The sequence below is a fragment of the Micrasema longulum genome, unplaced genomic scaffold (assembly GCF_059751315.1).
Source record: "Micrasema longulum isolate JH-2025_06_02 unplaced genomic scaffold, ASM5975131v1 h1tg000112l, whole genome shotgun sequence".
Classification (NCBI taxonomy): Eukaryota; Metazoa; Arthropoda; class Insecta; order Trichoptera; family Brachycentridae; genus Micrasema; species Micrasema longulum.
This window is the reverse complement of record NW_028277318.1, coordinates 1,154,404-1,179,148: the sequence shown is the minus strand read 5'-3', so window position 1 is coordinate 1,179,148 and position 24,745 is coordinate 1,154,404. Positions and strand designations below refer to the sequence as shown.

At 33.6% G+C, this 24,745-nt stretch overlaps 1 protein-coding gene across 1 annotated transcript in view; it reads left to right on the top strand.

The window, feature by feature from the left end:
• Positions 1-2,100: 2,100 nt before the first annotated feature.
• The window catches only part of LOC148284542 (protein CFDP2-like), a 108,678-nt gene continuing 86,033 nt past the window's right edge, over positions 2,101-24,745 (top strand). The window contains exon 1 of the mRNA XM_088238746.1: positions 2,101-2,798. Within this exon, the coding sequence (XP_088094872.1) occupies positions 2,101-2,798 (698 nt within the window). The remainder of the gene's footprint in view (positions 2,799-24,745) is intronic.

The following is a 24,745-nucleotide window of genomic DNA, read 5'->3' as shown; positions in this document are numbered from 1 at the left end:
TAGATTAGTTTTCCAATAGAGTATTTTTATGAGTCGGAAATAATGTTAACATAATTCCGTTTTAATTGAATGCAAAATAGAAGTAATGTGACTTTGTCACAACATAACTATTATTCCTACCACATCTCGTTTCATAACGTTCAACAATTTTTTCCGAATTTTTTCATTATTAGGAATGGCCAAAAAAGCTTTATTTGGTGTCTTCACTGTAATGTTTGTGCACTTCAAAACTAAACAGTACTTGTATCTTATAACTAAAGACATTTTATGCCCGTCAATCAGTTAAAACAGTGTAAAACAATCGATTACAACAATAACAACAAACCGGCTATTCGAATTCGGTTGAAATAGTAACGCGTGATGTCAGAAGCCCATTGGGCATCCAAATGGTCGTTTTGGCGCCGTTTCAAAATATACGTTTTTAAATCGCTTTGAAAAATTAACGCGTGGACATAATAAAAATCATTATACGGTCACCATCGTTATTTTTTCTCTATCTTTTTGCACTTTAAAAATAGTGATACCCTATTGTTTAAATAAAATTATAAGAACATATATTAGAGACTGTCTATCCTCGTAAGGTATGGTAAATACTTTTTTGAGGTAGGCAGCATTTAGTTATTTTTAAATAATACAGCATATTTAGTCTTAGTTATGTGAAGGGATGATTTAAATAGAGAAACCTTACATAAAATGAAAAAATATAAAAAGTATGAAAATCTTACAAAAAATATGGAACTAAAAAAATCCAACTGTCAAAGTGTATGAAACTGAAAAAAATATAAAGAAAAATGACAAAATATAGGTATCTATCATGTACCATAACAGAAAAATCGGTTTTTTAAAGTGTAATTACGTATCATTGTTAATTACTGCCCGCATATAGCACGAAAAAATAAAAACGTGTATTTAGATACCGACAAACCATATAATATTACTGAAAAAAACCTAATTGGTTCAAGGATAAGCTGTTTTATTAAAATAATTTTTGTGTGAACTGAAAACAATTCTCATTTAAATAATATACTATCTTATCAAACAGTTTTTCAGCACCACTTTCGGAATATAATACCTCGAGGACGCTTTACAAAGTGCTTAAATTTAATTGAAGCTTTTAAATTTGTAATTAAATTAAAACAATTTATTTTGTTATCACATGCTACGGATTTATTCAAATGATCTAGAAAACAAGTGAGTTTTTAAGTTCTTCCCGGAACATCGCTTCGCTCTCGCAGCCTCGCACCTCTGCTGGGAGAGCATTTCATGTCATAGGGTCTGCGACCGTAAATGCGCGTTCACTGAATTTAGTGCGCTGTTTGCATAGAGGTATAATAACTTTTTTCCCGTCTTAGACGTAGCTGATCTAACCACAAGACGCCTGTCAGCTAGTTCATCTGGAATGCATATATACCCTCGATATTCCGGAGCAGCGTTGTGCAGGGATTTATACATAAGCCATCAGAGTTTGTATTCCACCCTAGGAGATAAAACGTTGCCAGTGTAATTTGAATGAGTTTATATTTATATTTTTGAGGCAATAATGTGTGGATTAGCAATAAACAATAAACAATAAGTGGAAAGGGGGCTACTTAGTTGGGGTATTGTTTGACACCTGCAAAAGTGCGATTCCCAAACCGCGGACCGAGGCGAGGTAAGGCGCGGGAAGTTTTAGCTTCCTTGAAAGCCTATGCAGACGGGTGCTGTACTGAGCGACAATCAACAGCTGGAACATCTGGGACTCACGTGGCACCGGCGCGCGGCGACTCGAGCTTCCAGCAGAAATGTACACGCTCGGTACACAATAGAGACACCATTAGTTTTAAATGACTGCTATTGTTGTGTAAATGACGTTATTTTGTGGATTTTAGTGTTAGATACTTCTGTGAATACTTATACTGTAAGTCTTAGAAATAATCTATTTTGGTCATTGTTTTCATTTATTATAGTTGAGCATTTAGGTAGCATAGTATGAGGGGGTATAATAATTAATATTAAATAGTACAATATAATGTCGATAATTAATTAAGTGTATATTTTTAGTATTATGTGGGAAGAATGTTAAGTTATAAGTTAGTTTTAATGTCATGGTAGAATGGGAGAATGCCGCTAGCTGACCGCGATGAGGCTCGCAACCCATCAGGTCGCTTCTCTCGGGGGGGCGCAAAGAGGAGGAATTCTCAGGAATGTAGAATTGCCACTTGGAATGTAAGAGGACGTATGACTGATAAGATGAATGAACTGTGTGATATAATGAAGAATAAATGTATAGATTTATTGTGTGTCTCTGAGACTTGGAAGAAAGGGAGTGGTTCGATGGAGCACGGTGATACTCTGGTTCTCTGGTCCGGTCTCCCTGAGACGGACAGAGCTTGCCGGGGTGTTGCTGCGTTTCTATCGCCAAGAATGATAGAGGGCATGAATGAATATGAATTTGTAAGTGAGAGACTCATGTTTGTCAGATTTAAGGTCGGACTGACAAGATTGCTTGTTATCATAGGATACGCTCCTGTCAACTCCGACTGTGAATCTGAGAAGGACGAGTTTTGGACGAGTCTAATGAATGTGATGAATGGGAAAAAAGATAGCGAAAGGATAGTTTTGGCTGGAGATCTTAATGGTTGGGTGGGAACAAGGAGAGATGGGCTGGAGTCAGCTCTAGGTATGTTTGGGGATGCAAGAGTGAATGACAATGGGAAAAGACTGCTAGAGGTATGCCTGGAATGGAACCTTTTTGTATCAAATACATTTTTCGAACATAAAGGAATCCACCAATACACATGGGAGAGAGGAAATGAAAGGTCGATTATCGATTATGTCATCATTGACTCTAGATTGAAGCCTGTAACTGTCGACACACGTGTGTACAGAGGGGCCGAGATGGAATCAGACCATTTTTTAGTGGTCTCAAGGGTGATTCTGTTTAAGGGATGGCGGTCCCAAACAAACAAAGTTCAGGCTCCTTCTAGAGTCAAAGTTGAAAAACTGCAAAATGCTGACATAAAAAATAATTTTGAAAGATCTGTGAGTCACAGACTGAACGAAAAAGATGTAGAATGTATGGGTATAAACGATATGTGGGAGTGTTTGAAAATAAGTATGTGCGAGGCGGCGAAAGAAGTGTGCGGTGTGACAACGCTAGGGAGAAAGAAAGGTGATGCGTGGTGGGACGACGAAGTCAAAAAACTCGTTAAAGAAAAGAAGGATGCGTGGATAAATTTGCTTGCTGTAAAAAAGAATACAATTGAATATGAATCGGCTAAACGCGTGTATGGTGAAAGTAAGAAAAAGGTTAAGCAGGGTGTATGTGAACGGAAGAAAAAATTGAAGGATGAAGAAGGAATGAAAATGACACACAATTTCCATGAAAACATTAAAGTTTTCTGGAAAGCTGTGAAAAACTCCAGGAGTAGCAGTGAAAGCGGAGGCATGACAGTTGTTAAAAATAAGGATGGAAAAATGGTGACTAGTGAGAGTGGAATAAAAGAGAGATGGAAGGAATACTTTGAGGAAGTTTATGAATCGCACACTGGTAACTCGGGCGGTGCCGATGTATCGACATTATCCGAGGTGTGTCTGAACGCAAATGATGAGGTAAGTCAGATTAGTATGAAAGAAATTATCAGCGTTGTCAAATGTATGCGGAATGGTAAAGCGCAAGGGTATGACTGTATTGCAGCAGAGTTTATTAAGTCGGGTGGCAAATTAATTCTCACATGGCTACATAAACTTTTTAACTTGTGTCTCAAGGAGGAAAGGACTCCACCTGATTGGAGGAGGGCAGTTGTTATGCCGTTATACAAGGGAAAGGGTTCTAAGGTGGAGTGTGGGAATTACAGAGCTATCAGTCTTCTGAGCGCTGTCGGCAAAATGTATGGAAGAATACTGATAGAAAGAGTAAGAAACGTGACCAAGGAGAAAGTATGGGATGTACAGAGTGGATTTATGAATGGTAGAGGATGTATGGATCAAATATTTGCATTACGCAATATGACAGAAAAGTTTTTGGCGAAAAACCAGAAGCTTTTTTGCGCTTTTGTTGATTTGCAAAAAGCATTTGATCGAGTTGATAGGAAAAAATTATGGATGGTTCTATCGGAGTATGGAGTGAGTGACAACCTTGTCCGCGCTATTGCTTCCTTGTACAAAGATAGTGTAGCGTGTGTAAGGGTAAATGGGTCATTAACTTCCTGGTTTGACATCCCTAAAGGAGTCAAACAGGGATGTGTAATGTCACCGTGGTTATTCAACATATACATGGATAAATGTATGAGAGAATTGAAAAGTATGGATGTGGGAGCGAAAATGAGTAATCTTACTGTCAGTTGCCTTCTGTACGCCGATGACGCAGTCCTCCTAGCTGACAGCGAAGAGGAACTGCAATCCTTGGTTACAAAGGTTTACGAAGTGTGCAAGGAGAGTGATTTGCTAATGAATGTGCAAAAGTCGAACGTCATGGTCTTTGAAAGAAATGTAACTATGACTGAATGTAAGATTGTAGTAAATGGAGATAGTTTGAAACAGGTCGAAGAATTTGTATATCTGGGTAGTATGTTTACTAGAGATGGAAATATGGACAAGGATATTGAAAGGAGGGTTAGTGCCGGTAACAGAGTTAATGGTGCCTTAAAGTCTGTCGTAGCAAATAAGTGTCTATCGCAAGAGGCTAAATTAGCAGTTCATAATGGAGTTCTGGTACCAACCCTAATGTATGGAAGCGAAGCATGGAGTTGGAAAAAAAGGGACGAAAGTAGACTGAATGCTGTTGAAATGCGATCCCTCAGGCGAATGTGCGGAAAAAACAATGTATGATAGGTGCCCTAATGTCGAAATTAGAGCAGAATGCAAGGCTGAGTTAAGCATTATCGACAAAATTAAGAAAGGTCTTTTGCGATGGTTCGGTCATGTGGAGCGAATGAATGATGAAAGAACGGCTAAAAAGATTTATGATGCGAATGTGTCTGGTTGTAGAAGTCGAGGAAGGCCGAGAAAGACATGGCATGATCAAGTACAACAAATTCTTGAAAGTGGTCATGTGAAAAGTCGGAATAATCGACGTGCGTGCATGAGAAGATGTATGAATGTGAAGGAAGCAAAGGAAGTGTGCCAGGACAGAGTGGTGTGGCGTTCTATCCTCTCTGCCTACCCCTCTGGGGAAATGGCGTGATGGTTAGTTAGTTAGTTAGTTAGTATCAAACAGTTTTTTGAAGTACTATAATTATTATATAAGATAAATAATACACTGTGATAATAATGCTGAAACTATAATACATTAATGTAAAACAAATGCGAGTCAATAAAAAAAAGCGCTAACTAGCCCCTTATCAGGAAAAAATATAAAACAATCATTAGGGGATAACCCCTTCTCTTAATCTTTTTCTCCCTACACGGGTTTTTTTTTGTTTTAGCTAAATTTTCTCAGCATTACATTTTTTTTATTGGCATGTTTGATATGATTATTTTTCCGATAATTGTTATATCGGTCAAACGCTTTGATTGGGTAAAAAGAAAACAACACCGTTACAAAATATTTAAAACATTAGCTTTAAATAAAACGGATAAATTAAGTGTTCCATAAATATATAAATATTCCACTTCAGTATATTTTTTTATTTATTGAATTTTATTTTAAAAACGAAACATACAAATTAAACATAATAAAATAATAAGAAATAAAATCCCATATAGACATAGTATTTGAAACCCAAAACTTGAAGGTGGGGGGTCGGTAGTGTATCTTCGTAATCGCTAGAGATAATTTATTTTCAACTTTACCGTCAAGGTGAAGGTATGACGTCTCTATCTTCCCATCATAATCGAGGCCCAGTCTTACGTTATAGTACACACACAATAAAAATTACACAGTATACGATTAGTACATATTTTTGTATAAATAACAAAAAATAAAAAAAATGAAAAACTTAACAAATCCCGGCTCTAAGAAGTTTTTGTAATTAAATAAAAATATTTAAGATAGAGACGGTGATCGATAAATTCTGAGTTTGGTCATGGTTTTCGGCATTCTTTTAACATTCGCATCTTCCTTTTTTTCCGTATAAGTGACTTATTAAAAACACTTAGTACACTTTCACTTATTTGTTCGATCAATTACTCCTTTACCCTCTAATGAACATTCTCAGACCGGTAAATATTATACAGTTAAAGGATAATTGAGGATTTTAGAAGCGAACCTAGAAATCTCCATCGAAGGAGCTACTGAGATATTTGCGAAAAACTTTGGAAAAAGAATTGTGAGATTTCTAATTATGCTTCACCAATTCAATGGAGAATGCTGAAAGTTTGAGGTGTTAAGTATAATTGAAATCTTTTTTTGCAAAATTTAAAGACGGTTTTAAATTACGCTATTATTTAGGTTGGCGTGTTTTTATGTATAGTTTATTTTGGCATCAACAACAATTTTTTTGTAGTTGGTGGAGATTTTTTAGTTCGCTTCTAATACCCTCAATTTATATAAAAATAAATATAATTAATTGTTGAAAATTACAAAAAATTAAGTTAAAAGAGATACAATATTGGCTTATTGGTTAAACAAATAAAAGAAAGTGTACTAAGTATTTTTAATTATTAACTTATATGTAAATATAAGTTATTACATCATTACAATAAAATTCAATCAATAATTGCCAATAAATAATTTTAATTACATTACGTTTTTTCGTCGTTTTGCTTTTTATTTAAAGATCTCACCATTTGTGCACCTAAAACTACGTTAGTTTAAATGCACGTTTGCTTATGATTGCATTTCGACAAAATTTATCCTACTTTTATCCTAGTGTTTTCGTTTCTAATCCTACTATATTTTTTCGAATAAAGTTAATTAAACCGATAGATTCAGATCTAAATCAATTAATATTAGCCTTGTTTATTGTTTAATTAAAATACACAATGTCTAATCAATGCGGCCGCGTTTTGTTTAGCGTTGCATCACCTTTATTGGGTCCAGCACAATGAATTGCCTTTTGTGATTGCGAAGTATCGCTTCCATTTTGTTTTGTGGCAAAATCAAAATGGAGGATGGCGTATCAATCAATAAAGTTATTATTGTCGTGATTAAACGTCATGAATGATCACGATAGCGGTCTTACTTCATTTTTGACAATATCTTCTGGGACCTTATGCTGTACTCATTTGTCATTAAAACAGTGCGCGACTTTCGTAAATTGTCGTGTTACAGCTTTCTTGAATCCTGCATGCGACTGAAGTCGATTTAAAAACTGTCAAATTTATTTCAAGGGCTTCAAATTGATAAAGAATCTCATGATATATGTATGTGCCTCAAATTGTCGAACATTTTGAAGGTTAAACCGGAAAAAGAAATGAGTGTGTTTTTATTTCATTAGAAAAAGGTTTATAGACTGAATTTGTTGCAACAGAGAGGGAAATTATTTTTGAGAATGGTATATAGAAGTCCAGGCATTAACAGGGCTAATGACCTGTCATTGGCTGGTTTAAGTGTTGAATGTAACAATGTGTAAAGTGGTAATTTAAACCAACCAATGACAGGTCATAAACCTTCTAAATGACTAGACTTCCACGTTCCCTTCTAATTTAGATACAAATAACTCCCTAAGGAGGGAATTCAGCCTGTCTAGAAGCATTTAGATACTATCGAAACATTGTAAAGTTTTTTGTGTTTAATATTATGATAGTAGGAAATAATGTACAAGGATGAAAGTAGACTGAATGCTGTTGATATGCAAAGTGTAGGGTAGGAAAATGTATGTTAAAACTACGTATAATAAGCGGCACAAATACCGAAATCCGTGCATGAATCTATGGGTTCGATAAGCATAATCGACAAAATCATGAAACGGGGTGCTGCGTTGGTTGGGCATGTAGAGCAAGTGGACAGTGAAATAACAAATGTTGATTGATACAGAAAACGCGGAAAACAGATAAAGACATGTCATGACCAAATTCAACAAATGCTTGAATATGGACGTGTCAAAAGTCCGAATATATTAACGAATGTAGAGAAAGCGAGATCTGTTTGACAGAATAAAGTGGCGTTTTATCTTCTCTGTCTACTCTCACGGTGAAATGGCATGATGATCTGTTTGTTTGCGTTGGTAGAAATATGATTTTTCATTTGTTTTATAGATCATTGATGCAAAATATGGATACTAGAAATCAGCTATATAAAAAACATTGTATATATTAACATATTACAAAAGAAATAAAGAAATTTTAATTTAACGGAGTATGGAAATCTAAGTAATTTACAGGATATATGACCTGATGTTGGCTGATTTAAGTGGCCACTTTATACACGGTGTAAAATTCACCATTTTGCCTCTGTTTGAAAATCCATATTTCTTCAATGTTTCCATCTGTTGATTTTAGTGAAGCAAAAGAACTGAAACATTTATTTTTGTAAAGAGATTCGTTTGATCGAACTATTTCACATACTAGGCAACGCCAAAAAGTAATTTTCAATTCCTGGACCGGTTGGTTTTATAATAATATTTTGAGTTTTTACAAATGTTTGTGGAAGAAATGAAGAAACATAGATATTCAAACATAGGCAAAATAGTAAATGCTTAGACTTCCATATTCCCTTCTCTAAAATGTTCTTCATCTCTGTTGTAATTTGTTAACCTTAATGACTTCCTAGGGGGCGAAATCCAAATTTTTGTCTACAAACATTGGACAAACTCAAAATATTGCATTGTATTAATACTCGAACTTTTTAGTAAAGCCAAATAATACTTGGTACCCAATCATCAACAATAATTTTTAAAAACGTTGTCGTACTCAGTTAAACAGTATATTTTGTTGCAAAAGTATAACTTATACCAAAACTACAGAAACAACTAAGTTTGCCAAAAAGCAAGAGATGGTAGAATGAAACATATTTATTCATTTATTTTACAGAAACAAACAGTCGATAATGACATAATTACATGAAAAAGATACGGTCAAAAGACAGACCAGCGAAGTTTCTTAATAAAAATCATACATATTAACTTGTGGTACAACGAAAAGGTGTGTTTATGTGTATTTAAATGAGAGTAAGTGTAGAGGTGTCTTTGTGTGTATTTGTGTAGAAGTATGTTTTCAAGTGTGTGTAAGTGTGAGCATCATTGCATCATTGCATCAAACAAGTGCGATCGTATGTGACAAAAGAGCCGTAAATAAAAGTTTATGATTTTTATATATAATTGCTTCTAAAAGTTTTTTTATGCATGCCATTTTGTACATTTTAACGAAAATGGATAATTTTTTAACCTTTATTTTTTTACCCCAATTTTAGGTGTACCCGACCTTTAGTGTTACTACTTTTCCATTCATCTCATTATAATTAAATTATTGAAGGGTTTTTATCGAAGCGATCGACATGACAATGTCGAATGGGTGACAAAATCCAACATCTTTTCTGCATAAGTCCCCGGGCTGTTTTGTTGTGTCGTGAGCTGATGTCGTCTATCCGGACATAGTTTTCGTGGCTTTGAAAAATAAAAGTGCAAGTAGACAAGTGAATAGCTCTTCGAAACATGCAAACATCTACCAGTTTCAATTTCATTTATCAATAAAGATTATTGAAATTCAAATGACTTTTTTGTAAGTCTAACTTTCTAATTGAAAAGAAAAATTTGAAATTCCAAGTAATAACAATACACGCGTATCGCGATGGTAAGTGCAAAAAATGCCTTCACAAACCTGCGATCCTCCCTTCACAAAACCAGCCGCCACCGGCTAGGTCAGAACGTTAGAGCATGAGGAGGGTAGGAAGGCTCGAAGTTTAACATACAGAACACAGAAATATATTGGAGACAATATATCTGAAATAAAAAACTTGCTTTGCAGTATGTGAATTTAATACATAATCACAAAGTTTATATGTTTAATATTAGTACCATATTCTTAAATTTCTTTAAATATCTTGAATAAACTACTCTTTTTCACAAATTTCTAAGATTTTCAATGTGAACTCTCTAAACTGGGAAATAAACTATTACTCGTGATAAAAATTCTAAGTTCTAAAATTACTTCATCTAAAATAAATAAACTTCAAATTAATTTTAATATAATAAAAAAATAATTACGTAAACCTTGACAAAGAAGCTTGTTTGCTTTGAAACCGGTCAGTGAAAAATAAAAATTAGTGGTTAAAAAAAAAGTTGTTTTATTTATTTTATTATAATGAATAACCACAAAGTTAGTACTTCAAATAAAAATAACTTTATGCAATTTTAATATGTTTAAAATATTATAATTTGCGGATTTAACGAAAACAGGTGACAATTAAAACAACAGACGACGCGTCGAAGGTGAAATTTTGAAAAATGTTATCTGGGCCCGTTTCTTCAACGATTTTGAGTTTCCCCATTGAAGTCCTCGATCATCTGGTTGGAGTCTGTATGAGGTCCATCAATGGACGCATCAGCACCAAGCCATAGCCTCAACGTCAGCAGCTTCTCGGATGACATCAGAAGATTTGGACGGTTCCATGTGATTTAAGTTTTGGAAAAAGATTTCCAGTCATGATCTCTTTAAAATGAATCCATCGGACTATCACACCAACGTGGTTCGTGTAACGATTTTACATTAACATGACAGTCTAAATATATATTCGAGTGTGAAAATATGTATTTGTGAAAAAGTTTATAAAATAAAATAATAAAAATACAATAAAACGGGCTCTGTAAATTTCAACCAAAGGTTAATGGAAAATTAGAGACAGTGGATCTTGCTACATAAAAGAAATAAAAGTCACTTACGTCAAAAGGCAGTCCATGCTTTAAAAATTACACCAGCAAGCAGGCCGTTTTGTCTACATCCTGTCAATGACAGAAAAGCTTAGATTTGCTGACTCGTAGATAGGTATTCGGCATAGAAAACAAAATCCGAAGATTGTTCGCCTGATTACATATTGTCTGTGGCGGTAATAATGTGATCGTTTCAACATGTCTGGATATTAACTGGTGGGGTGTTAAATTATCTCGATATTTAAAATAAACGATGTTTTTAGTTTGTCCAAATCTTTATAGACAAGGACTGGATTCAACCTAGTTACAACAGATATGAAAGACATTTTAGAGAAGGGAATGTACAAGAATGTAGTGTATGCCAAAACTTCGTCTCTGATGCAATATGTTAATTAAATAATTGATAAATATAATGGTAAAATATTTCATGTTTAATTTTTGTGAAGCAAAACGCTGAAACCATTATTGACGTAAGTGAGATTTATTTTATTTTACCTACCAAGCAAAGCCTAAAAATTGAAACTTATTTTTTTTATAATTTGTTTTGGACCAATTGATGCATCAATAATATTTTTAGTGCGTACAAAAAAAAATACAAGCACTGGATTTTAATTCTAGTGAGTTGATTATTATTTGATGAATATAGTTTACAAACTTTCGAGTGATTAAATTCAGTGCATACACCGTACCAGTGGCCAGCCGTGATTTATTTTATCGGTAATCTAGAAAAAATGTTTATCAATTCGTTCCTTCATATAAGTTAATAATGTGTTGGTAATGAAATTCTAAATGACTATTTTTTTGTGGTTCTGGGTAAATCAACACAAACGAGAACTCTTATTAACCAAGCGATGTACGTAGCTTTATTTTACAGTATTTTATTACAATAATTGTACAAAAGTTTATTAACAAATGTTACAATGGCTTTCAGCAGTAACTGTCAACACTGAGCACTGGTTGACTCCTTTTAAAATTAATAATGCCAAAAACCACCACTGCGAACGCCATATGTCCTATGTGATACATAGTATGTCAAATTCTAACAAAGAAAAATTGTCCTTCTGAAATAATGTTCGAAATACTAGTTTCCAAATAGAGAAGTAATATTTGTAATATGCAAGCTTGTTTTACTATTAAAAAAGCTGACTTGAGTTAAAGATAAAAAATATAGTAACCTTTTTTTGTATGGAAGTGTAAGCTGAGATAATCGGCTAGTTTCATCGTTCACTAAGAACGGGCTGGGCGTTGGGCGCACTTCATAATTTTTTTTATAAGAAGATATTAAAGGTGGTGGTGATTTAAAATAAATAACGGTTATTTATTTACTTTCGCATAAACATGTTTACTATAAAATAATTTTATACATTAACAGAGGTAATGGTAAGCTGTGCATAATCGCTTGTTCTGACGATTCGCCTTTCAATTTGGACATACAATATTGTTAATTGAAAACTTAGGAAATACTTTTACCTCGCGGATTTTACATGTAAATAAAACCTTTCCCTACGGCCGCGAGAGCGTTTGAAATACCACCCTAGTATGTGTAAGTGTGTGCATCATTAAAAAGCGAGTGGCAGTGTATCGCAGCCTAATAGAATGAGTAGTAGTTTATTTTAAAATTAATTAAAGGGCATGTTAAATATATATAAATAGATAAACAAACAAACCATCACGCCGTTTCTTCGTAAGGGAAGATAGAACGCCACAACACTCGATCTTTGCATACATATCTTGCTTCTTCTACATTCATACATCTTCTCATGCACGCGCGCCGATTATTCCGACTTTTGACATGTCCATCTTCAAGTATTTGTTGGATTTGGTCATGCCATGTCTTTCTCGGTCTTCCTCTATTTCTGCATCCATCGACATTTGCATTGTAAATATTACTAGCCATTCTTCCGCTGTCTATTTGTTCTACATGTCCAAACCAGCGCAGAGCTCCTTTCTTGATTTTGTCGATAATGCTTGTCTCAGCCTTACATAATGTACGGATCTCAACATTTGTGCATCTATCGTACATGGTTTTACCACACATTTGCTTGAGAGATCGCATTTCGACAGGATTCAGCCTATTTTCATCCCTGTTTTTCCAAATCCATACTTCGCTCCCATACATCAGGGACGGGACCAGGACTCCGTTGTGAACTGCCAATTTCGGAGGCGAACAAGAGGTTGCAACAAACATTTATTTGCCAAGGTTGATTTAAGTGCACCGTTCACTCTGTTCCCGGCACTCACCCTCCTTTCAACATCTTTCTCAGTCATTCTATCCCTAGTAAACATACTTCCCAGATACACAAATTCCTTTACTTGAAAACAAATAATTACGATTTGAAAAAGAACGATAAAGGAAATAGTGTTGCGTATAATCCTACAGACTGGCAGATAGAATAAATATTAACCCTGTCGGAAATCGAACCCTAGACTATTTTCATGGTGGGCAAATGCGTCATCCTCGTGGTGTAATGGTCAGCGCGTAATGCATCAATATAAAACTGAACACTAAAAACTTAATAAAATATATGCCGCTTTTATCGAAAATGTACCTTTTATTTTACAAAAAAATATTTGAATTCAACTGACCTGATTTACATTCGGATGTCCAAATGCAAGAACATACACCGAGAGAAATGCAATATCATTAATTTTAGCAATGATATTCCTTGCGAAAAAAGAAGTTGAAAATGTCGTCATCATTAAGAAATGTTCGGAAGGCTCTTGTAAAACAACCTGAACAAATAAATGGATCGATCGAAAGCGCAAGATTAATCGTTTTATAAAAGAGATATGACAATATACACAACACCTCGAGAATAAATAAATCACTGATATAAGTAGGGGAGAGGTGGCAGAAAAGACCGCTTTTTAATACGTTCACATTATATTTTTTGTTTTAAAATGTTGTACATAACGCATAGTACCGCATTTTATAAACACAGTCAACAGATTAATCAATTACAAGAAATGAAGTGTTTTTTTTCATGTAACAAGATTTCATGATTTGGATCTAAAAGAGCCAATGTCGGAAATTACAATACTATAGTAATTTTTTGGTCATTTTCTGGCATTATAAAGAACTGATTCGTAGCATTAAACATTATCCCGACATTAAACATTATATGATACACTTATCCGAAGCTTACTAGAATACTGTTCCGTTATTTAAGGCCATTCTCAATCAAACCACATCCTTGAAATAGAGAAGGTTGAAAAGCGATTTTTGCGATATTTATACCTTAGAGAAAATAATAATTTTCCATTCTTGTATCAATCATTATTTCTAGCAGGGATGTCGGATTACAACACTCTCGAATCTTGTCATCAAATTTATCTTGGGAAACATTTCTACAAGCTGATTTCTGGAAGTATATATAATCCAAATATGCTGAAAGAAATCGGTTTGTATGTTTCCGATCATTATTCAGGCTTCTGCATTTATCATTAATTATATCATTAATACATTAATACACTAAATTTATTCATCAATTTTAAAAATGTGTAAATGGGGGCTAAATTTCTAACTGTCTATGCGCTCTGTAGCTACAAGACGTCCTGTAATCTAGCTCCTATCTGTTATAATTTTTAATTGATCTTAATTGAAAACGAGGAACTAGAATCCCAACCGTCCATGCGCTCTGTAGCTGCAAGACGTACTGGGATATTTATTCATTGTCCAGCGCCCTTGAGGTGATTTTCACAAAAATGGCGCTATATAAATTATCCAACTATATATATATGTATATATATATATATATACAAAAACCAAAAATGTTACCTGGTGTGGATATTCGCTAAAAATAAGCGTAATGGGGAATGTTGTAGTACCTACATAAAGTGGCCACTTAACCCAGCCAATGACAGGTCATAAGCCCTGTAAACGCTCGAATATCCATAATCCTGAATCTTGAATTGGAAAAAAATTCTACCTCATCTCTGTAGGGATGTAAATAAAAAAAAATATAAAGAACTGTTTCATTTGTTTAAAACGAATATTTATAAAAAAACATTACAACATATGCAAGTATACGAGTATATAAAATGACATCGACTCTCTACAAAATGTTGTCAAGAAAAACAAAATACATTAGCCCTTTTAGATCCTCAACACCCGTAGTGTGCCAATAACATCATCGCGTTCCAGTGCTGTGTAGTTGTTACACATGCGAAATTAAGAGATTGTATATACAAAAAATGAAATAATCATAAGCCATTGCTTTAATTATTTAAAGGTGAAGTCCAGGGTGAAAATATTTTTAATCTAATACCTAAAATATGAAAAACAAAAACCTTAGCGCAAGCGAAAGGACCACTTTAAACGAAGCTCGGAGAACTAATGGCGCCTGGCAGTGTAGTGTCCTGGCTCTTCATTATTGGCCTCCATGATGCGCACAATCACTTCTCTCGCTCGTGAACATACATGTTGCGTAGAGAATGAGACATAAAGAATGGGTGAGAAAATCGTAATCGTAGTTGCGATACTTTATTTGTAAAGTTGATTTATCTCTGATTTCTGATATCAAATGCCTTTTCTGTGCCCAATAAATTTGTATTGTTTAACAATCAATTGTTTTAACGTACACGTAAATGTTTAACGGAGGAATGCCGAAAATTTGGATCCAGAATTTTTTTTATATTTTAAGAGATATTTAGCTACTCATCACAAGAAAGAGAGGGTTAGTGAGAAGAAAATGTATATCGCCGACACCACCTCGTTTGTTTGGAGTTTTCGTTTCTTTAAAAACCCGGCTCCTCTATACAATATCTCTGCAACGTTGGACATGTAAATCGAAGGGTGTTTAAATCAGTACAACAATATACTTAAATAACAAATACTTTCCGGTGAAGCCTGAATGCAAGTCGATTTAACATCCAAAACATGTTTCTTCGATGTGCTTAAATTTTATTTTTTCACTATAAATAAAATATCAGAACATTGCTACATATAAGGTCTTATTTAATATAAACATTTGAGTGAAACTTTTGAATCCAAAAAATAACAGGATAAATAAGATGCAACCAAATGCAATAAGGAAGAAAATATTCAAATGGTCAAAATGCTTTGATCAAAAATGTTTTTTTCTTTTGAATTGTCCTTAAGTTTAACAAAAATAATTATTCGTATTTGTAATTTTAGTTTTTAACAATTTATACCTGTTTGTACCCAGGATAATGTTAAGAATGATAAAGTTCTATGTGTGAAATAGAACCAGAATCCTAGACTTGTGTTTCCGGATCGATAGTTACTCTCAGATAAAAATCTCGTTAAGGAAAGCCTATTAGTGATTTGTAAGATCGCCTCGTTAATTGGTTAACGTATTCGCTTACCATGCCATGGGTCTCGGGAAGGATTCATGGAAAAGCCGAAATGAAGCATCGGTTTTAAATATGTTTTTTGTATACCCAGTGGTTTAATGATCAATGCGTTTGCCTACTATGCAAAATATCTCGGATTTATTTCGCATCACAGTTAACGAGAAATGTATGTATTCAAAGTTTTTTTATACAGCAATGTTTTATACATTTTGAACTGGCTGAACGTGCGACGTAAAATGACAACCGTTTTCGATTAGAGAAGTCACGTATACCTTGCTCCCAAAATTATCAATATCATACCCTCTCCCTCTACATATACACCCTCTCCCTCATTCATTCACACATACGAAGATGCACACTTTACCTCATTCATTCACACACACACACATTCACATACACACAGATGAATACAAACGTCACACACAGACAATTACGTAAACTCTTTCTCTTATACTCGTATATTAAGTATTAGTATTAGTTTTACAATGGTTTTTTTATTGGCTCAAATATTGTTAATATAATTCTACTTGTTGTCTTATGTAATAGCTGTAAAAATCCCAAATGAAATAAAATAAATAAATAAATACCACCTTTGAAAAATCAAATGAATATAAAACATCTATTCAATGAATATCCTAAACGCTTAAACGTAAAATGTGCAGGAGAGCACTTTTTTTTTTAATATCACAAACGGATCGTTTTAGAGTATTGTTTACGTCATGGTACTGTAAAATTGTTAAAAGCGAGAAAATTCTGCAAATAATTCAAAATATAACCAGCCAATGACAGGTCATAAGCCTTGTAAATGCCTTGACATCCATATTCCCTTATTTAAGGTATTCTCCATCCCTGTTGTAATTTGTTAATCTTAATGACTTTCGAGGGGGTGAAATCCAGTCTTTTGTCTACGAACATTTGGACAAACTCAAATATTGTAATGAAACCAACTGGTCCAAGAAGAAGTGTAAAAATTGAAAATTTGTTTTCAGGCGTTGCCTAGTATGTGAAATAATTCAGTCAGATGAATCTCTTCACAACAATAAAGGTTTCAGCTCTTTAACTTCACTAAAATCAACAAATGGAACAATTGAAGAAATATGGATGTTCAAACATAGACAAAATGGCGAATGTGTAAAGTGGCCACTTAAACCAGCCATTGACAGGTCATAAGCCCTGTAAATGCCTTGACATCCATATTCCCTTATTTAAGGTATTTTCCATCCCTGTTGTAATTTGTTAAATAAAAAAAATAATTAGTAAAATATAAATTTATTCTTGAATAGGACTTTGTTTTCGTAAAAGAATAAAATAATAACAAAGTTCTATTTTTAAAATGAAGTAAAACAAAGTGAATTCAATTAATGATAAATTATTTGTTATTTAAGATAAACGAAAATTATTGAATAACATAAACAATATTACACATAATGGCTTTTAAAAATAGAACAGAAAGGATGTAAATTTCACAGAGAATCATTTTATGTAAAAAAAAAATATGCCGGAATTTGGCGTTTGTTCAAAATTGAATATACGAAACGACAATTCAAATTATTGGCGAAAAAATTGCTGCATGATTGCTTCCCGAGAACTGCCTTAAGATAGTCACCCCAACAAAGCAGTTGTCTTGTGAATATGGAAGTATTGTTGAGAGACATTGATTTTTAAATTTGTTTTGTTTGAATTTTTGTATTGCATTTTGGTTGCTGTATTTTTTTGGGAACGCGACAATTACAGTAGTGAATTACAGCACAGAACGCAGAAGCTTCAGAAAAATAACATTGTGATTTTTTTGTGTTCTCACCGGGAATCGAATCCGGAATCTTACGTGCTCGAGTCAAGTGTTTTAGTCATAACACTACAGAGGTTGTCTTGGTATTATTTTTTTCTCTTCAATTTTTATTTGTTATTGTTTCTCCTTTTCAAAAAAAGGAATAAACAGTAAATCGCGCTAGTGACAAATCGCAACTCGATTCCCTTTTACCTTTACCTAAAAACACTTATCCGAGGTTCTGTTCTATTTCACACAAATAATTGATAGTGTATTACAAGCGTTGGTATAATTACTACTGAAACACATCCCAGATGACCCCAGCTCCGCTGGAGAGACGGTATTGTGAACCATGGGGGAACAGCGTGGATGCAAAAACCCCAAGACCGTTTGGCATGGAGAATGATGGAGGACCAAGTTTAAGAGTCGACGGCTTTAGGCGGAAGAAAAATAAGAAACGTAAATTTTCAATCTTACACAAATCAGGAAGCATTATGCTTACCAATAAAATTCCGCGATTTTCCCATTAAAAACATGAACGATTTTTAAACCAATAACATGACGGGAGAATTTTTATTTCTTGGATAAATAATTCATAAGACAGCAGTTAAAAACATTTTATGGTAAACGTTATATCGAAAGGCCGGTCGTTTTCTTAGACAACTATTTCAGACCGCAGAATAAAAAATTCTAATATTTTTCGCATTGTCGTTACGGCTAACCGCAATGTTTGTCAAAGTAATGCGAGTTACGGTATTTACCTGCGTTTGTGGCAGTCCACGGGGAAAAAGTCGCAACATATCAATAAATTAAAATAATTTAACATTGTTGAATTACTACCTGGTAAAAGAAGAAGTGTAAAAATTGGAAAATTGTTTTCATGCGTTGCCTAGTAGATGATTTGGTTCAGCCGGATGAATCTCACCCACGTGATAAAGGTTTCAGCTCTTTTACTTCGCAAAAGTCAACAGATGGAAGAGTTGAGGAAATGTGGAGGTTTGAACATAAGCAGAATGGTGTATGTGAACATACACCATTCTGCTTATTTTCAATTTCAGTTCAACTTAAATCAGCCGACGACAGGTCATAAGCCCTGTAAATGCCTATACGTTTATATTCCCTTTTCAATAATGTTTTCTCTCTCTGTAGAAATAAATTCAAAACCTTTTTTTATGGTTTAAGTTTTTGTTAGAAGAATTATAAAGTAAAGTTTATGACATTTAGTTAGTCAATTTATATTAAAGCTAATATAACCAAATGTCTTGCAGCTACAAAGCGCACGGACGAATTAAATACCAGCGACTAAAAATGTTTTTTTTTTATTTTTCAAAAAAATTAAATGATGGTTAAATGGCTATTTATCATTATCTCAATTTTTGTCATTTATCAAATTATCAAATTAGCCAATGACAGATCATAAGCCCTGTAAACGCCTAGACTTCTGTATTCACATAAATGTTTGCCCTCTCTGTTGAAATAAATTAAAAATAGTTCAATCTACACAATTATTTTTTTGCAGACAAACTTCGTTCCCTTTACAAATTATATTATTCTTTATCTTCTCTTACACGCACGCCCGTCTTACATGTAAATCTTTAAGTATTAACTTGAAGATGGACATGTAAAAGAAGTTCTGCAAATGCTTTCTTGCTCGTTTTCTATATCTATCAACATTCGCATCGTTAATCTTTCTTCCGCTGTTGATTCGCTCTACATGTCGACATAAACCAACGTTGCACGTCTCGAAAATGCTTGTCACAGCTTTGCATACTGCGTGAACAGGTGCACAGATCTTTACATAAGTCCATGTAACATGCACATTTACCACTCATTGGGTGAAATATCGCATTTGGATGGCAATAAGCCTACTTTTGTAATTGTTTTTTTTAATACGACACTTCTCCTACATGCATTAGCGTTCGCTACTACTAGTTTCACTTCTTCGCCGACTATTAATTTACAAAGTGAATTTCAGTGCACAAAGTCATGAAATTTTTTAAACTTGTACCGATTACCTTACTTCCGGCACTAAATCTTCTTAAAATATATACTCTGAAAACAAAAAAGTACAGAACTAAAAAAAAAAAAGAAATATTATCGTTCTTATAATTTACTAAAATATTAAAATTTGGTGGCCATTTTAAACGAGTTGTTAATATTTATTAAACATCTGTTGACTTTTGTGAAGTAAAAGAGCTGAAACCTTTATCACGTGGGTGAGATTCATCCGGCTGAACTAAATCACCTACTAGGCAACGCCCGAAAACAATTTTTCAATTTTTATACTTCTTCTTTTACCAGTTAGTAATTTAACAATGTTTGTGTATGTTCAAATGCTTGCAGACTGGCCGGATTTCTCCCTAGGGAGTTGTTCATATTTAAATTTATTTCAATAGACAGGGAAAACTTTTTTTGAAGGGAATATGGAAGTCTAGGCATTTGGACATACTCAAACATTGTTGATTTGTAAATTACTTACTATTAAAAAATTAGAATGAAGTTGAGGTAGAGTGGGGTTCGAACCTCGGACCTTTGATCTGTGAGTCCGCAACACTAGTCATGGGACAACAATTCGTTTAAAAAAATTGAATCGAAAAAGGTAAAATGAAAACGGCGCAAATAACCCTCATTAGAGAGTCAATGCAACTTTGTATACATGGTTAATGTTGTGTATTTAATATGATAATAAAAAAATTAATAATTAAACCAGCTAATGACAGGTTGTAAGCCCTGTAAATGCCTAGACTTCTATATTCCCTTGTCAAAATGTTTTCTCTCTCTCTCAAGTCCACAAGTTCTCAATACAGAAGAAGACAAAGTATGGTAAGTAAGTACTTAAAACATTGTTGATAAATAAATGTTTAAACAAATCTTTTCTAGTGCAGATCCACATGCATTATGTTTTCTTCACCTTCGTTACAGATATGTAAAAACAAGAGTCGTTTAGTACCACTCAGATGTGGTCAAGCTATTCGTAACGTTTTAATTGACAACGTTCACCTGACGTACTTGGTGACTGACGTCATTTGTGATGTTTGTAAATGCAGTTGATATCTATGTAATACTATAATACTCTCCATCAAACCCGCGTCTTGACCCATGAGAAATACAAATAATTTCAAGACGCGTTCAAATTGATTGATTTTTTTATTTAAATCTTCAGGTACCTACAAAGAATTAGTAATTCGGTGGACTTATTGCTAAAAAAAATATGTTCCAACCAGCCAAAAAACAGACTGGTCAATAAAACAGTTGGTTGAAAACTTGTACTTAAAAACCAAAATATATATCAAAAGATACAAACACGAGATCCAGAACTGAAAAACATTATGTCTAAGCACTTACCTGTTATTGACTGGTTTACGTGGTGTAACATTTACAATTGAACAAAGTTAAGCAGAAAGCAGCCAGTCTAAAATTTCGAGTAAAATCAATATTGGTGTAATCAGGTGCAATAAGGTAGATTCTTTGTTCTGTTAAAAACAGCCAGACCGCTTTTACATAAAAAAACTGTAATAATCACCTTCTGCAAAAAGTGTCGATCACAAAAACGGCATTTGTCGATTTGCTGAAAACATCCACAGAATTAGAAATATCTTACGGTACTTCAAAAAATATTTAAACTGGCCCAATACATAATTAGATTCTTGTTTATAATATTTAAAAAAATATATTTATTATTTATTATTTGTCAAAGTCAAAAACATTCCAACTGTTGTGTAGATTTGGTTATTCGCTCTTTTCACAAAGGTGCTATTACCTCAGTTTTCCTTTCTATGGTTGGCTGTTTTCTGCATAACTACGTTCAATTCTGCCTATGTATGAACATCTTTATTCCTTCAGTTCATCCATCTGTTGATCAGTGTTTTGTTAAAGAGCTGAAACTTTTATTAATGCGGGTGACATTTGAACCGAATTATTTCACCCATATCATTTGCAACGCCTGAAAATATAATTTTATTTTTATATTTTTTCATACTGACTATAAAGTAAAACCGATTTTTGAAAACCAAAAACCTAATTATCTGTATAATCTCCTTCGTCAGTATCTTGTAATTTAACATGTTTTAAATTAAAAAACTTTAAAATGTACATATTTTCGAACATTATTTATTTATTTATTTACTTAAGTGATAACTGAAAATAACACAATGTTTCACCCTATTTCTGATTAGCAAGGAGTCTCCTGTCTTAATTCATTTTTTTTATTCATTGTAAATACGCCTTCTTGTTGTGTTTATGTCAAATTTGATATCTGATGGAAATGTTGTGGTGGTCCCATTGCTAGTGTTGCAGACTCACGGATCAGAGAACCGAGGTTCGAACCCCACTCTAACCCAACTTGATTCCCATTTTCTAATAGAGGGTTATTTGCAACTCGTTGAAAATGGCTGCAAAATTTAAATATTAGCATAATTCATAAGAAGGGAAAACTTTCTTTAAAATAATGGATTTTTAAAATGGATATTTTGACAAAAACGAATAATTACCTTATTAATTATTAAATTTTAACTGACATTTTTCAGTGCAACAAACCCTTATTCACCAGGTTTTTAAGCTTTTAGACATATTCACGTCAGGGTCCAATATTAAATATTTTTGTTAAAAGTTAGTATTTTTTTTTATATTAAGTCATTTTCAAGAACGCAAACATATAATTTTAATATGTTTCTACAATATTTTATTTTACTTGAAGATGAGCATAGGATTAAAAAAAAAGTGTTTTTTCTTTATCATTTATAATCAGCACCAAGAGGTGCATAGAAAAATTAAATGGTGCTCCAATTGCAGTGTCTTACTGTTCAGGTGTCAGTTTAAAAGTAAGGAAATATTGCAACATAGAACCACCTTTAAAACCAATATTTTACTTTCAGCCTCTCAGGACTAGAACCTAGGAACTTATGCATGGAATAAATGTATTCTTCATCCACCTGGACACAAGATGTTTTTTATCACTGTAAATTTGATATAAGTGTAAAAGATAAAAATAAACAAATTCATATTATTATATTTTTGCATGTAGGTACACACCTACCGGGAAACAGCATTAATGAAAGATCGATTTCCCGAATAATTATTCAGACTTTCATAACGGTCTGCAACGCCTATAGATTTACGGCACACGACTTCAAATGTCAGCGGACATTCGTTATTACACCTAACTATCCACCTAACCTAACATAAATTTATATAGTGCGAATGTAGTCCGCATGGGAGATTTATTATTGGTCACCCGAGTACCAGGAGAACATGCTACATACCAGAAACGAAGATTTTTCTATTTGATTAAGACCTATTTCTTATTGTTCAGTATAAAGATTTAATCAAGAAATTGAAAAATTATTGTGACCATAATTAATTGTATAGCGTGTAAACATCAATTAATCAATTCAGTATAATCTAATGTGGGTTAAGCAGTCTTTAATTATACAACATACATACCTATGCCAGCTAAAAATATGCCATCAATATAAAGAGCAAGTTTTTTTTTCATCAAGGGAAGACAGAGAAGATAGAACGCCAAACAAACTTAATTTGCATATAGTTTTCACTTCCATATATTATTTTATGCACGCACATTGATTATTCAGACATTCGACTTGTCCATATCTAAGTTTTTTTTTAATTTGATCATTTATTTTATTTGATTTAAAAAAAAAACATTGAGAATATTACAGAGGATCCAATTTATTCTCAATACATTACAAAATATACATTTTAGATTTGTAAAATAGGAATGAGAAAAAAAACATACGTGTACATATTACAATTTGGAAATTGCTTTCCTAAGAGAAATCCCAATGTCATGAAATACGTATATCGACATCCAAGGCGATACAATTGAATATCATCTCCATCTACCGGCATAACCATTGGTAGCTTGGTTATGCATCGTGGAAGGTAGAATAACCTGTGCTACCTTTGTCTAAGATAATTATCAGAGATAAATAGACCGAATTCATTCAGAATATCGGCATTGTGTATCCGACCACAAATGAATTTAAAAAATGGGAACACCCAGATGAATATCCCCTTTTCCCAACAATGATTGGTAGCCCAGCGCTCCTGGTAAGAAATCAGTCAGGAAAATCCATGGGTAATATCCACACTCCCCAAGATACAGATTATGTAGAGCTTTTTTCTGCACCCTCTCCATCATTAAGGAAGATGTGGTTTCATTTCGCGACCAAATGATGGAGCTAAATTATAAACGACTTCTTACCAAGAAATTATACAATGTTTTCAGAACCTGAATATTGGAACAAATCTTGTCATTTCTAAGAACAAATCTAAGCATTTTAAGGGAGCTATTACACAATGATATTATATGTAGATTAAATGATAAGTTAGCGTCAAATAACACCCCGAGATCCCTGGACGTCGACGCTCGTTCAAGCTGTACACCATTCATGATAAAACGGAAACTAATAGTTTTTTGAAGCTCTTGTGAACGATATGACAAAACATTTAGAGACATTGAAAAACAATTTGTTTCGTTTACTTCATAGTATAATAATTTAAATGTCGTACTGAAGTTTCAAACAGTCCAAAGTAGAAGTAGAAGAAGAAAATTTTCAAGTTGTCAGCAAATAAAAAAAAAAGAATTTTCTGTTTCATTGCCAATGTAATTTATGATTATTCTGAACAATATTGGTCCTAAATTAGATCCCTGGGGCACTCCCAAGGAGGTTTGAAAAACTGCAGATTGATAGAGTCTATATGACACATACTGCTTTCGATCTATTAGATTTCAGAAGATGTCACTGAAGCCAATCTTATGAAGTTTCTGAGGCAAAAGTTGGTGATCTACTTTATCAAACGCTTTTGAAAAGTCGTTGTATGAGCAGTCTACCTGGACACCTTTGTCAAGTGACTTTGTGACAAAATTCGGAAATACTATCAAATGTGTGATGGTTGGGCGCCCTGACCGGAA